This window comes from Carettochelys insculpta, chromosome 2 (genome assembly GCF_033958435.1).
Source record: "Carettochelys insculpta isolate YL-2023 chromosome 2, ASM3395843v1, whole genome shotgun sequence".
In the NCBI taxonomy this organism is placed as follows: Eukaryota; Metazoa; Chordata; order Testudines; family Carettochelyidae; genus Carettochelys; species Carettochelys insculpta.
The window spans coordinates 155042644-155058008 of record NC_134138.1 but is presented as its reverse complement, the minus strand read 5'-3'; the positions used below and the strand labels follow the sequence as shown (position 1 = coordinate 155058008).

Here is a 15365-nt window from a genome sequence, read left to right as displayed (position 1 = left end):
GGCCTGGGCAAGTAAGTTTGAAGAACCAGCTTCTGCCCAGCAGCAGGTTCCCCCTCTCCACCCCACTGATGTAATCCAAGGGAAAGGCAAAAGCCACTACAGCTTGGCACCAATGTCGTCACAGGAGCTGCCAGAGTGAGATTGAGCACAACCTCAAACTGCCTTCGGGGCTCTCTCTCTGGATTTTAACTCTAGGTTTACTGCTGAAGCCTTTCCCATGACTAGGTATCGCTGCAAGGCAGCTGCGGTTTTAAATCCAGAGTTTCCTTTTCCTAGGTGGGTGGCCTTCCCAGGCTGACGAGCCCCATCTGCCCAAAGGAACTGGTTTTAAGCAGCCAGTCACCCGCCTTTGCCTCTTCTCTTGTCACTGCAAACAGTTTCGCCAGGCTTAAAAACTAAGCCCCCCGTGGAGGCCAGGCTCTGGACTTCGGTTGTTAGAGGCTATTGGAGATGCACGCCATGGGAGCATTTTATCCATAGGGGGATCTTATCCCCCCTACCACCCTTGGCTATGACAACGTGTGAAACCCCGTTGGTGTTACAGTAGCATATAACGATTTGTATTAATTAACTAATAAAGGTGCTAGTTTTCAAAGGCAGGTCAACTAAATGTTGCATGGATCACAAGACTCTGCGAGGGGCAGGGGAGGTCCAGTAGTTCTCACATGCCTGGAGGGGGGGGGGGTGCAGCAGCTCAGCTCCACTGCCCCAGAAGGGGTGGGGCCTCAGCCTGAATGGGCGGGGACGGGTCATTCATAGTCAGTGTGACTTGGGCTCCCCCAGTGTGTTAAAGGGCCTCTGGCTGTCATACCAACCGTGGTGACCAGCCACGCCAGCTGCCTGGAGCACATGCTCCCTTTGCCTCCCCCTCTACAGGCAGACCTGTACCGGGGGAGATCCAGGCGTAGGCAACAGTCAGGGGCTCCCTGGCTGCGAGTAGTAACTGAGGCTGGTGAAGGCCAACATACCGCTGGCCACCACCCGGGGCGGGCGGGGGTCACAGGGGCAGAGGCTCAGCGTCCCTCCCCACTGAGCCACACCCCTGCGGCAGCACCCGCTGCTGTGGGCGCTGTGGTTCCTGTTTGGGGGACCTGTGTATCCCGCAACAGGAACCCGGCGGCTGCACCCCGCGCTGGACGCAGCAGGGCTACGACGAGTGCGGTATTTCGTTCCCTCCTGCCTCGTCCTGTCGTTTGGCCGGCACCGAGTTCAAAATCGGTTACCTCGGCACGACTTACCGAAGTTTTTCCGGGTTAGGACGATTGTGTAGTCCTAGTTCGGGAAACTACAACTCCCAGCACGCAACGCTGGAGAAGACGGACCGCACTGCCTGATGGGAGCGGTAGTCTCCTCTGTCGGGGAAGGCGGGGGGGGGGGTCGGGTCCCCATCACGTGGGAGGCGGGCGAGTCGCTCGCTCCTCCCTTGCATGGCTGTCACTTACAGCGACGCGCGACAATGCAGGACCCCGCGGGCGCTGCGGCGAAGCCTGTTTGCAAACACTCCCCTGCCCCTGTAGCAGCGGATGGTAGAGGACTCCTCGTCACTCCGCGTCCCAGAGCCTCTTCGGAGCAAGCCCGAGCCCTGGCGCCGTCAGACAGCGCCTCAAACCGGCTTGAGTCCCCGACTCCCGGGCAGGCAGTTGAGAGGGCACCAGGCGGGGGCGGGGACGCGTCCTTCCTGCGCCTGCGGCGCGCCGCGTTTGCACTGCGTCTTGCCCGGCTGGCCCAGTGTTGCTGCCTGGAGTGGGGGCGGATGGGGGCGCGCGGCGGCAGCGGGGGGCGGCTGCAGGACCTCGGGGCCGGTGCAGGACACCGGGCGCCGTGGGGACCATGATGCCCGGAGAGGTGCCGGCGGCGGGGATCGCGGCTGAGGCCGCCACGGCCTGTGCGAACTGCAGCGCGCTCCAGCAGGTAACGGCCCCCGCGCGGCTGGGAGTGGCAGCGTCATCCCCACCCGCCCGGGAGCCGCCCCTTACCGTTACTCGGGTAGCGCTGAGGCGCGGGCGGCGCTGGTTCGAGCGAGACCCGTCTGCTGCTTGGGCATTTAACGCCAGGACACAGGCGGAGCTAGTCGCGTCCCCGCTCGTGCGGCTGGGTTCTCCGCAGCGGTTCTCGCGCGGCTGTGGGCGCGTCTCCTTGCCCGCCGCCGCCGGAGGGTGTTGGGTTTTATCTCTGTAAAAGAATTCTTCCCGTCCCGCTACCCCGAGCGCTGCGGTGGCGGGCAGGGGACGGGCCTTCAGCCGTCGGGAGCCTTTCAGGGGAAACAGAGGGAGCCGAAAGGGGGAATCGGGAATGTAAAGAGCATACAGAAAGGCGCCGCCTCCTGGCTGTCCCCTGAAGAGTCAGAAAGAAGCTCGTGTTGTGTCTCGTCCTTTTTCTCACCCAGTTCAGCTAGTATCGCCCTTCTGCTCTTGTGGATCTACTGAGGCTCTTGGATAATGGGCACGTCTTCCATTGAATTTTACGAAGATTTTTCTCATTGTAAACGGTTTTGGTTCTTTCATCAACGTTATTTGTTTTACCTATTTGTATAGTACTACAAGTGTTTATAGTACGTTTCAAAACAGAAAATGGCAGCATTTGTAAACTGTAGAACTCTTATTTACAGTTCTGAATCTTACAGCATGCTCCTTCTTGTGCATATAAACCTACTGACTTTAGAGAGAATCTGCAGAAGTTTAGTGACTGTCTTCTTATGCAAGACTTATTGTAGAGTTGGGGCCTAATTTAGGAATAGGGAAGAGTTATACTAAGGGAGGCTAAAGATGTCAAGATAATCACTTCAATTAGTGATTCAGCATCTTGAGTGGGGTACCCTGGGTTTTTCTGTATTCAGTTAGGATTTTAAGAAGCATTACTAATACTGTCCGATCAAGTGGCAGACACCGAGGTAAAAGATCTTGAGAATAGTGTTTGTAAAGAGTAGTACTGAATTTTTAAGATGCTGAAGTATTGTGTATTTGTCAGAAAACTGCTTTGTTTAAACTTTCAAAGGCCAGAATGGTGAAGAAGTTTTTTCTTTTTTCTTTTACTCATTTTTATAAGTACTCTTTCGTACAACTTTTGGATTGAGTCAGTGTTAATTTAAAAGGCCCATGGACTCGAGTTTTTCATTGTACACGTTGAACCTCTCTAATCTAGAGCTCTCTTGTTCAACAACATCCCTAATCCAGTGTGATTTTAGTTAGTCAGGTGATAATTTATCGTGGGTGTAGCAAATTTCCTGCAGTCCCATACAGTTTGTTTACAGTTACCCGTCCTGGCTCTCAGTGTTCCGTGCTGTTATTTAGCTGTAATTTACCCCCAGATGTCTTCTAAGAGCCCAGTAAGCAAGGGAAGTATTCATAATGTGTTAGGCAATATTGACATTCTGTTCTCTGGCAGATTCTCTCATCTGGAGCTGATCAGGTCTGAAGAGTGCTGAATGAGAGAGAGATTCAATCTGTAATTTCTTAAAATTCAGTTTCTTATTTTCAGTCGCGTTGATCAGTAAATCCATTTAATGTTTTTGATGAAAAGTCAGCGTTTCCCATAGGATGTTTTTTACAGAGTGTTTGAATTGGGAATGAGCATTAGCATTTTCAGAAATATTAAAATTGTTATTTGGGAAATCAGTGGGAATAGAGGATAGAATTATGATTCAGCTTAATTGTTGTAGTATATGTTAGGATTTCATGTGGGGCATAAAAGAAGAAAAGACATTCATTTAACTAGCTAACTTGAAAAATATACAGTAGAGCCCCAAGATACACACTCAAGTTGTGTGAATCTCAGGTTAATGCAGTTTGGATTGGCAGGGAGTTGGTGCCTGGCTCCAGGCGTGTCGGGGAGCTGGGAAACTGACCAATCCAGCAGTGCCGGCGAGTTACCTGACACCTGTGAGTGGTGGGCAGCTGGAAGCCAGGTGCCAGCTCCCTGCCACTCACAGGAGTGAGGAAACTGATCAGTGCGGTTCCACACTGTTCACAAGAGATAGAAAACTGTCCAGCACTACTGCTCTGGTCAGTTTTCTGGCTCCCCTGAGTAATGTGAAATTTATAATATAATAAATTGAGATGTACATCTCTAGAACTGGAAGGGGGCATTGAAGAGGTCATCAAGTCCAGGCCCCTGCTCTCTTGGCGCGACCAAGTACTATCCCTGACAGATGTTTTCTGTTAATCTACTTGCTCCAGGCCGCAAAATTACCTCAAGGATTGAATTCATAACCCTGGGTTTAGCAGGCCAGTGCTCAAACCACTGAGCTATCCCTACCTGCTAATTTTGCCTTATGCAGGATTGCACAGGAACACAACCTCCATATAAGTCGGGGGGAGTCTACTGTATAGAATGTTGGTAGAATATCTACTCTATAGAAAGTTCGTAGTTCAGAAGTTTCCTAAGTTTGGATGGGGCTATAGCATCTCTGGACTATTTTTGGTGTGAAATTTTTTTGCCAACAGTTGTGTTTCTCTTCACAGAATTTAAATGAATATGTAGCTGCATTAATTGCACTGAAGCAAAAAATAATTGACACAGAGTAAGTACAAATGATATATTTTACACACTTCCATTTTTATCGTTTTTAAGGTAGGTTTTTTTTTAAAGAAATACATAGCTGTACAAGACTGTTTTTGATCTGTTGTCTATTTGAATGTTGGTCATCACAAGAAAGTAAAATGGGCACAGTTTCTCTGTAAAGATGTCAGACGTAAACTAGAGAGTATTGCATTTCAGTCTTTGTTTGCCGTGTCTAAGGTTGGTAAGCCTCTCTACATTTTCCTTCATTTTATTTTCGACTTACTATTAGTCTTGCTTTCATATCAGTATTTCGTATCATATTCTGTGCCATTTTTGTATGCTGAAATTGCACAAAAATTAATGTTGTGCATGCAGAATTTCCTTTATCTCTCTCACAGAAATAGGCCACAGATCTTCTGGCCATCACTAGGGCTGCTGGACCTGACAGAGCCCAGCTGACAAGTGGAAGACACTGCTGGAGGGACAGGGAGGGATCTGGAGGATTCCTGGCAGCTGCAATTCCTGCCATGCTCTGAATGAAGGAGGAAGTGTGCAAGAAACTAGGGGTGCAAGTGTTGGGGGTGTGGCTGTTAGGGAGGAGATGTGACTGTAGTGAGATGGTGGGTAACCACAGCAGGGCTCTGGGGCCTAATGGGTGTATATGGGTGACTGGCTGGTTGGGAGCATCTCTTGAAGGTAGTCTCTGGGGGCGGAGGGGTAGAGGGTATAGGTTTCTGGCACCCCTGCAGGGTACCAAGGTTGGGAGAGCAGAGTAACAGTGGTTTTTTTACTTGTCTGCTCGTGGAGGAATTCTTTTGTGTCTGTGGAGTTGCAGATATATTTGCTGACTGGTGTTTTTAAATAAATTACCAAAATACACTAAACTCATATCTGGCAGCCCCAGGACTGGGAGGTTGCTGGATATTCAAGTATTGTGGATAATAGAGAGGTAAACCTAGCAATGCATAACACTAAAGAAAAGCAAGATTATATAATAAGAAACAAACAAAAATGTATGCAGAGGACTGTGTTTGCTAGCAGTTGTATTGTACACTGTAAACTTACACTCTATTTGCTCTGTTTATTTGTATTACTTCCATGATACTGTAATTACAGAAAATGTAACTAAAATTTACTTACGGTTAAAATGCCGGTTATTTGAGAGTTTTCTGGATAATAGAATGCTGGATATGAAAGAGTTTACTGTTGGAAATTGGTGTGATCAAATGGTTTTCACAAAAACATAAAAATTTTGTAAGATCTTTAGTTTCTTGTATAGAATCTTTAAATTTTGGCTCAGAATTCATCCAGGAGTAAGTTTACGTACTTCCAAATATTTGCTTGTAAGAGAATCTTCCTTTTTACACAACATGCTGTAAGAAAATTTAGTAGAAATCTTTGGAAGCAGTGTCTGAGAGTCAAGATGTTTTCTAAAAGCCACTTTTTCTCAAGAAAATTTAGTTCTATCACTAAGCTCTTACTGTTATCAGTTTTCTACTGTGTCAAATGTAGTATGCTGTAGTGAGGTGAATTCATCAGACGAACCAAGACATAATTTAATTTAAGAAAGGCTGTAGGTAACCTTATCCTAAATTCAAAAGTGTTGCTAAAGAAGTTTTAAATGGATAGAATGAGAGAGAACAAAGTTAATGACATCACATACACAAGTCTAGACCTGTGTTCAGAGTTGATATTTTCAGAAAATCTAACAGTTAATATTTGATGCTTGCACCAGTAAACTAAACATACAGAATGAATTAATGTGGGTTTGTAACCAACACAACCACTATAAAACTGTATAGTGAATAAGGTTGGTTGTCTAAGTAAGATGCAAAAATGAATTGAAAGATCACCCTTGTAAGCAACTTCTTTTCTTTCTATAGCCACTTGCTGACAGAATATCAACAGAAGTGTGACGATATCCTTTGTGTTTCTATATTTATCTTGGGGATTGGGGGAATTTGTGAAGATAGAATTTAAGATTAGAAGCTTGTTTGTAGCACGTACAGCTTGTTCTAAAGAAGGGGTTCTCGCTGCAATCTCTTTCTGACAACAAAAATTACTACACAGCCTCAAGAGGAGAAACAGAAGCTGAGCTCTCCCAAGTCCTGTCACTCTGATTGGGGGACCGGACTCCAAAGTTTTTAACCACAGCCAAGGGGCCTGTAACCTGGAGCTCCTCCTTTCGACTGGGTGGTGAGGCTCAGGCTTTGGCCTTGGGCCCAGCAAGTCTAAGTTAGTCACCGTGATTCCACTTAAATGGGGTTGCGCCTACTTCGGGGTCTTGACCCACAGCTTGAGAAACGCTGTTCTAAAGTACTGAATGACTTAATCTATAGTGTGTATTGAAAAGAATTGCACTTCAGAGTGGAAACGTAATACACCTGAGTTTTGGCAACTACTAGTATTTTTGTTTTAACTGTGTGTGTAATAAGTGCAACTAAGGGTTGAAAAAGTAAGAGGTTTAACAAAGTGAGTGGTTCACTGTAGGCATTGGATTTTTTCCCCTACATATTCGCTTCATACCTCTTATTGTATCAATTCCGTTGTACTGTTGAATGTTAGTCTTGTTCCCCCAAGTCATTTTCCCCATTACAGGGTGTGATGACAATTTTTCTTCACAGTTGTTGGGATTCCAGCATACTTTTTTCCATTTATTACACTTTTGGATAACTGTGGTTAACTTACTGTTTTACTTTTTTCCTTAACGAGATATCACAACTTCAAGTGGCTGAAAGGTAAGAACAAAACTCGGTTTTAAATCTGTGCTTGGTTTGGTAATCATTCTGGAGGAGCAAAGAGGGGTCTTTACCAATACAAAGTAATGGACATTTACATGGCCATTAATTGATTCCAGTTTGCAATATTCTCCCTTTGTAACCTAGACTAGAAGGCCTATCACAGTAATGGTAGCTACTTGGGATTGCCCGTTGGCCCACACTGCTATTTGAAGTGTCTGCACGTACTGTCACTTGACTTAGGCAAGTCTGCTACGCCAGGGTTTGCAAAGGATCCTTTGAGAGCAGTCTTATGGCTGTCTTCCAGTGTCTGCACTGGGGAATTCTTTCTCCAGCTAGAGTCAGGATTTTGTAGCCTTTTGACATGACATACAGGGTCCTAAGTGGAGGTGAGGATCTTGCCTTTGGTATGGGTTCAGAGTGAGGGGCCTAGGGTAGGATGTTAACCTTTTACTGGTTACAGTTAACTGGAGAGGGCTGGAGCAGCCCCCACCCTCCATGTGTTAATTTACCTCTGCCTGGCCAACTGTGGCCAGGGTGTGCTCCAGCCTGGCTCGAGTAGACCCTGCCTGCAGTGGTACTTGAGCCTGTCTGGAACAGCCCATCTGTGGCAGTGGGGGCTACTCCAACGTCTCTGGCCACACCCTCCCCCCAATTTAATCACTTAATTAATTAAATGTTTAACTAGTTAATGTTTAACTGGTTAACTAAATGGGATTTTGCATCCCTAGTCTAGTCTAGGGACTTAAAATGCATTCAGTGGTGAGAGCTGAATTACATTTATATTTATGGTCATTGAGCCATTATGGAGACATAGGCAGGTTTACACATTCCACTCAGTTCTCTATAAATCTTTCCCTAACTTCTTATGAAAATGCTAACTTGACTGTCACATCAACCCCGCGTCTACACATGCCCCTTCCTTTCGAATGAGCGGGTTCGAAAGATGCTAATGAGGTGCTGCAATGAATATGCAGCGCCTTATTAGCGTAATGGCAGCCACAGCAATTCGGAAGTGCTGCTTTTTGAATCATGTGCCGCCCGTGCAGATGGGACCTTCCAAAAGGACCCCCCCAGGACCCTTCACCAGATAGGAAGAAGGGCTTTCGAAAACTGGGGGGGGGTCCTTTCCGAAGGTCCTGTTTCCTCAGGTGGTGTGTGATTTGAAAAGCTACGCTTTCGAATTGCCGTGGCTGCCATTATGCTAATGAGGTGCTGCATATTCATTGCAGCACCTTATTAGCATCTTTCGAACCCACTCATTAACATGCCTCTTTCGAAAGGAAGGGGCACATGTAGACCCAGCCCAAATGTGTTCAAGTAGTTGGTGGGAGTAGGCAGAAGAGATTTTTTTGGGGGAGGGGAGGGGGGAGGGGAAATCAGCTTTTATTGGTGAAAGAGCTGAGAGTCTGAGCTTATAAATAGCTCTTCAGAGCCATCTAAACACATTACCACTGCCCTTTTGGTGCCAATATCCTGAGATCCACACAGCTACGAAAAGCAAAGCAGTAGCTAGGGACCATGTTCCCCTGTCTTGTATGGGACAGCAAAGTAACTGCTGGTTCTGGAAGTACAGCACTGAATTTACCCTTGAACAAAATCCATATTTTTTGGCCACATGTTCTGTAGTTTTTGTCCATTTCAGAGAGAATAACGCTCTTCGTCATCAAGTGGAACAAATGCTACAAAAAATCTCTCCTCTAGAAAAGTGTCAGGAAGAGTTGGGATCTCTGAAAGCAGAATTGGAAGAGAAAAAGGTGTGTTGAAAAACTGGGAGAATTATTTGACTTTATGAAACCTTTGTTTAATAAATGCTTTGTTGCAACAGATTAGAGGATTTTTTTGCTGCTGGTCTGATTGCCATTATCTTAACTTCAGCAGCGACTAAGCAATATCATGGAAAGATCTTACCTCTTTCTCAAATTTCTTGCCAGCTCTGAATCCTAAATTTTCAAATTCTGTTGCCCTTACTCTGCAAGTAGATACCCCGTTATGGTATTACTGACATTAAGTAGTATCTTTACTGTACAAATAACATAGCAGAATCTGGCCAGCACTGGTAGGAGAGTCTTTCTTTGTTTATTGTCAAATGTGCAGGAAAAGTGTTCTTAAAGCAAATGTGCTAATTTATTGTCTGACACTGCTGTAACATGAAATGCTGTTAAAACGGAACAGGAGAGGTATGGTTGTCTCCCAAGGAGTTCTCACAAGTGTGATACATTTTTTTGATGCGTCAACAGCATAGAAGTTTGTCCTCTGAAATGGTGGCCAACACATGAAGGGGAATATGTATATTTAGTATGTTTGGCACATAAATACCTTGGAGTGCTAGCTACAGCAGTGTCGTGCAAACACTTGTTCTCACTTTCAAGTGTGATTGAATGAGAAATGGCCAGCGTTATTTCCTGTAATATAAACAACCTTGTTTGTCTGAGCAATTTGCTGAACAAATAGTAAGACTGAGTGGTGTGTGGTCTCCAAAGTTTTACATCATTTTATTTTTTGAATGCAATTATTTTTGTACATAATTTTACAATTTTGTTTCTCTTTCAAGATAGAGATTGCGCTTGCGTACCTGTGTGAACTGAATTGAAAAATACTAAATTTTACAGTGCAAATATTTGTAATAAAAAATAAAGTGAGCACTGTACACTTCGTATTCTATGTTGTAATTGAAAGCAATGTGACAGTTTTTGGTCAGTTGTGTGAATTCTGAGAGTCCTTGGGGTTACTTCCAGGCTCAGGCATTAATGAGACTCTATGACAGGCAGATAGCAGGTAGACTATTACATAGGATTCTCAGCTGTTTTAGCTGTTATGGAGAGATCCTGCCTTTCACTGTAGGGAATGTATTAGAAGTCCAAGTATAGTAGGAGAATTATACCACTTTAATACAAAGCAAATGATATAATACCTTTAGGGGAAACAATTACTTTTAAATCATGGTTTCTAATTTCACACAGTCCTTGATCACCGTCCATTTATATACCGTAGGACAGGCAAAACTAATAACCCACTGTTCACCGTGTATTTTACGGATGTGTTTTTTTGTTTTTCTTCAGAGTTCTCTCAAGATTTATCAGCAGACTCATCTGGAATATGCTCGGGTGAAAGAAGAAGTTGCTAGAAGTGATGCTGTGTGAGTCCTTTTTTCCTAAAACCTTACTTTTGTGTTTCCATAGAAATGCTGTACACAAGCTGCTGGTAAATTGCCAGATGGTATTGCATTTATATGCAGATATAATAGGTGGCACTGGTATCAACATCTATTGTTAAGGTTGCCCGATGCTTTCCATGGTAAAACCCTATTTTCAGTTGTTTCTGGCTTATTAGATTTTTACCAATTTTGTGCTAAAATTTTCCTTGCTGACTTTCCATGTTTCAGGATAGTTTGGTTTTGAAAGTTTCAGTGAAGTGGTACAACCATTGGAGAGTGAGAGCACGTAAGTTGCGTACTAAAAATAGAAGTACGGCTGCCGTGGCATCAGCAGGCTAGCTGCCCGGAGTAGGTATATACATGTGGTCTCAGGTGGGATCATACTTGGGTTGGCTGGCTTGTTGTGCCACCTCAGCAACACTTCTGTTTTTAGTGAGCTGTCTCGGAGCTAGTGTGGATGTCTTTTCTCCAGCTGGAATTCATACGAAGTTTTACTTTCCAGCTGTGCTGCAGATACGCCTTTTAAACGTTCAGTTAGTGAAACTCAAGTGAGATTTTGTGTAATGACTTCACTTTGCACTTCCCTAGTGGCTATGGCATTCTATAGAAAGAAATGACAGCACAGAAAATCTATAAACATAATAATATTGGTCTCTTCTGTAAATATTGTTGTAATACTAACTTAGTAGTCAGAGAATGAAATTGCTAATTTATGATATGCTTGCTTCGTTTTGTTATTTTACCTGGAAACTCCTCCCCTCAACAACTAATTATCTATAATGGTTAAAAGTTCAAATGTCTTTGACAAAGTGTGAAGGAAAAAGTTTTTTTTATAAAACAATATATATGTCATAAACAATTACAATGAGGATCTTAATGGCCTTTCCAGTGAGGAGAAAGACACAGCAAGGTTGGCTGTAAGGCTCTCAAATTGGCATCTGCCATTTTTAAGAGCACACGTTACCTCTGACATTGCAACTGGGCAAGCGAAATGTATTCAAACTCAGCCTAATTAAGGTGATGTAATTTTTCTAATCTAGAAATGCTTCTCTGCTTTGTTTAAATATTACACTAGACTGACTTTGGTCGTATTTTTAAATATGATTTAAAATACTCTTAGTCCATTGTTATCTGTCAGGCTCTGCTTTAAGAAGGTGGCTAAGCTTTTCTTACTTGCATTATCAGTCGTAATTACATGCAACAACGTGAAGAACTTCCCAAGAAGTACTGTGAGGTAGTAAATAAGTCATCAGAAATCTGTTTTGATCTGTTCATTTGCGCTTAACTAAGTTGAAAATTCAGTCAGTCTCTCTCCACATTTTAGGGCAGAGGTCTCAAAACTGTGGGGCATACTCTCTGAGTGGTGTGGAGAAATGTTTGAGAGGATGTTGGGTGGCCTAGGCCTGGGAAGAGGGCTCCTGGATGTGGTTCAGTGTCCAGTCCCCTCTGTAGCAGTAGCCCTGGCCCCATCCCCATCCACTGTTCTTGGCACCAGACCAGTGTTTCCTCTATTTTTTTTTCTACCCATGGGTGCACCAAGGCATATGTGGATGTGTAGCAACAATAGGAACACATGGTGGGTTGTTGTGGGCACTCTGCTAATCAGTTGGGTGGCACCTGCGTTGCTCCTGGGCAGCTGAAACTTTGGCCCCAGCCTCGGTGAGGGGTGTGTGGACAGGGATAAGTGGGAACACAAGTTAAAAAGTTTGGGGACCACTGTTTTAGTATGTTTTATAGACGGAGAGTAGATAAAGCATGGAGAAGTTAAGACCAAATAAACCATTGCTTATGTTAAAATATCTAATTCCACATTTTGGTACCTAAATCAGTGGGCTGACTTCTCACACTTCCCCTGCTTTAGATTACCTCTTAGAAACAGGTCATGGCGTAAGTCCTCAACTTAAGGCACTCATTTTAAAAGATCGTGGTTTAATTAATTTAATCTGTGAAATGCTGAGTATAGTATCTACAGAATAACTGTGGGATTAATTTGTAATTCAATGGGGGTCTTATGTAGCTTGGAAAGATCTAAATATGGAATATAAATTTATTTAAGTATTTCTTATTTGTATGATCAGGAAGAGGAAACTGGAAGCCAAAGTGAAGAAACTGGAAGGTAATTGTCACTTTCATATTCAGTTTACAATATTAATGGCTCACTTAATCAATCTTAAAGCTTTTATTACGATAAAATTAAAATAAAACATGCAAGATAGTACATCACTTACTCATGATCAGGTTCATAATTAAAAAAACTTGGCTAAAAGTCTGGCCTGATAGATGGGAAGCCTGCTTGTTTTGACTACAAAGGGTGGACAGATTTCTAGATGTCTGTCCTGCTTTTGGTCCTTCTCTGATGTGTGGCTTGGTGTGAAATCTTTCATTATAAGAACAGGTCATATTTTACTACAGTAAAAGCCATCTTATCTGGTTCTTGGATAACTGGCATGCCCTCTTAATTGGCAGTGGCGGGGCCAGCTGCTGGGTGCCAGGCCGGGGCTGGCAGCAATAAGGCTGGTTGCCCCAGTTCAAATATCTGGCATATTTGATTATCCACAACCTCAGTTCCCCAGGGATGCCAGATAATAAAGCTTGTACTGTATACCACAATTCAATGGGAAGAGTCACATTTTTTTCAGTTATGTACAGTACAAAGTATGTATACGATAAAAACAAGCTGCAGGACAGAGAAACTTGGAAGAGCTAGGTAACATCAGGTGGAAACTAGCTGGGTCACAGCGTACAGTGGGTCAGCCAGTACAGTCAGGTGAGCAGCTCAGTAGATAGAAGGAACACTTGGAAGAGTTACTGAACCGCCTCGCCCATATGTACTTCCCAGGTTACCACCTGCAAATATACTGCTGCAAGTTAACAGCAGCAGACCTACAAAAGAAGAAATCTGAAATGTGGAAAAGCATCTGATCCAGACAGCATCCTCACAGAAGCAATCAAGGCAGGTGGTGAGACATCAGCCATCACAATGTATAATCTGTTTGGGACACTGAAGAGATCCAACAAGACTGGAAGCATGGCTACCTTATCAAACTTCCAAAGAAAGGCCCCTTGAAGAAACCCAAGAACTGGAGGGGCATCACGTTACTGTCTATTTCAGGAAAAGTGTTCAGTAGGATTCTTTTGCAGAGAATGAAGACACAAATCGATAGACAGCTCAGGAGAGAACAGGCTGGCTTCCAAAGCAAGAGATCCTGTACTGACCAAATAGCAACTCCCAGTGATCATAGAATAGTTGCTTGAGTAAAACTCCCCCTGTACACAACCTTCATAGATTTGAAAAAGCCTTTGACAGTATTGACAGAGACACTTTGTGGAAACTGCTGCAACGCCATAGCATCCCATCCAAAATTATTAACTTGATTAATTCAGAGTATGAACCCTCAACATACCAAGTTGTTTACAATGATGTCTTGACAGAATCCTTCAGCATACTGTCGAGAGTGCGACAAGGGATGCTAACTGTCACATTTCCTGTTCTTGATCGCAGTGGACTGGATTATGAACAGGACAACAGATGGCCATCAACAAGGCAATCAGTGGACACTTTTCAAACAGCTAGAGGACATTGATATTGCCCTTCTTTCACACCAACATGGAAGAAAAGGTCATAACACTAAACAAAACTGCCTCAATGACTGACCTGAGCATTAACAAGAGAAAGACCAAGACAGCGAGGATCAACCAGTCCAACACCACCACCATCACACTGGGAGGGGATGAGCTGGAAGTAGTGGAGCAGTTCACCTATTTGGGGAGTATTATGGGCATAGATGGAGGAACACATAAGGATATCTATGCCAGGCTAGGGAAAGCAACAGCTGCATTTAAGACTGTGTCCCATATGAAGAGAAAATAGTATGTCCCATCTGGAGTTCACAGATAATATCTAAAGACAAAACTGTGGCTCTTCAACCCAAATGTGCAGAGTGCGCTCTTGTATGGATGCGAGACCTGGAGTGCTAAAAAGTCTTCAAATCATTAGCTACAGACATTCATAAACAGATGCCTGAGGTGCATCCTTCACATCAAATGGCAAAACTTCATCATAAATGATGAGCTTTGGAACAGAGCAGGACAAGAACCAGTTGACGTTGGAATAAATAGAAGAAAGTCGGGGTGGCTAGGCCAGGCTCTCAGAAAACCATCATCCAGTGTGGTCTGTCAAGCTCTCACATGGAACCTGCAAGGAAGAAGCAAAAGAGGAAGATTTTGGAAGATGTGGAGAAGGTCTACTGAGGTTGAAAGACAACAACTGGGGTATTCCTGGAGCCAGCTAAAAGTTTAGTCCCCAGACAGAGTGAAGTGGAGGAGAGTTGTAGATGATCTATGTTCCACGTGGAGTATGTGGGTTAAGTAGCAGTAGTACAGTATAAAGTCTAGCTGCTAAAAATAAAGAATTTGTCATTCTGTTTAAAATGTAGACCCTTTACTAGAGTATTAAGTGTGTTGGGGCTCTCTGGGAAGCCAGCATTTTATCATAAAATTAATTTCACTAATAAATTACATTCAAGTTCATCGAATTGCACAATAGTCATTACACGTCATCCCATTCCCCTTTGCCTGCGAGCCCTCCAGGAGAATGCAGCTCTAGTAGCAAAAACATGATGGGGTCAAATGCCAGCTATCAATTTTCTTTGTTTTGTGCAAATTGAAAGTATCTTTATAGAGACCTACTAATCCAAATCAGCTTTTGTCCAGATCCCTCTCCTATATTTTCATGTGGATTGTTTTCTTAACAGCATTTTCAATCAAAATTGTATATATCTTAGAAATTAAACATTTCTTACAGTGTGTTATTTGGTCAACTGTTCAAATTTGATTACAGCTAGATAGAGCTGCCTCATACTCACACTGAACAATAAAATGTTTCCATGTCAAACTATGGGATCTTCATCTTACTGTTAACCTTATTGTGGTTTGATTTCAAATGGCTAGCCAATTGAGTAACAGGTTAG

At 43.7% G+C, this 15365-nt stretch overlaps 1 protein-coding gene across 2 annotated transcripts in view; it reads left to right on the top strand.

Moving 5' to 3' along the window:
- The first annotated feature begins 1769 nt into the window (after positions 1 to 1769).
- Positions 1770 to 15365, top strand: part of ICE1 (interactor of little elongation complex ELL subunit 1) — a 46885-nt gene continuing 33289 nt past the window's right edge. The window contains exons 1-8 of one of the 2 annotated variants that reach the window (XM_074987884.1): positions 1836 to 1911; positions 3385 to 3444; positions 4461 to 4519; positions 6384 to 6419; positions 7221 to 7238; positions 8884 to 8995; positions 10301 to 10377; positions 12474 to 12511. In XM_074987884.1, coding sequence (XP_074843985.1) covers positions 8918 to 8995; positions 10301 to 10377; positions 12474 to 12511 — 193 coding nt within the window. In that variant the 5' untranslated portion in view covers positions 1836 to 1911; positions 3385 to 3444; positions 4461 to 4519; ... (1 more) ...; positions 7221 to 7238; positions 8884 to 8917. Of the gene's footprint in view, positions 1912 to 3384; positions 3445 to 4460; positions 4520 to 6383; positions 6420 to 7220; positions 7239 to 8883; positions 8996 to 10300; positions 10378 to 12473; positions 12512 to 15365 lie in introns of both variants that reach the window. The other variant, XM_074987883.1, reaches the window with a different exon arrangement.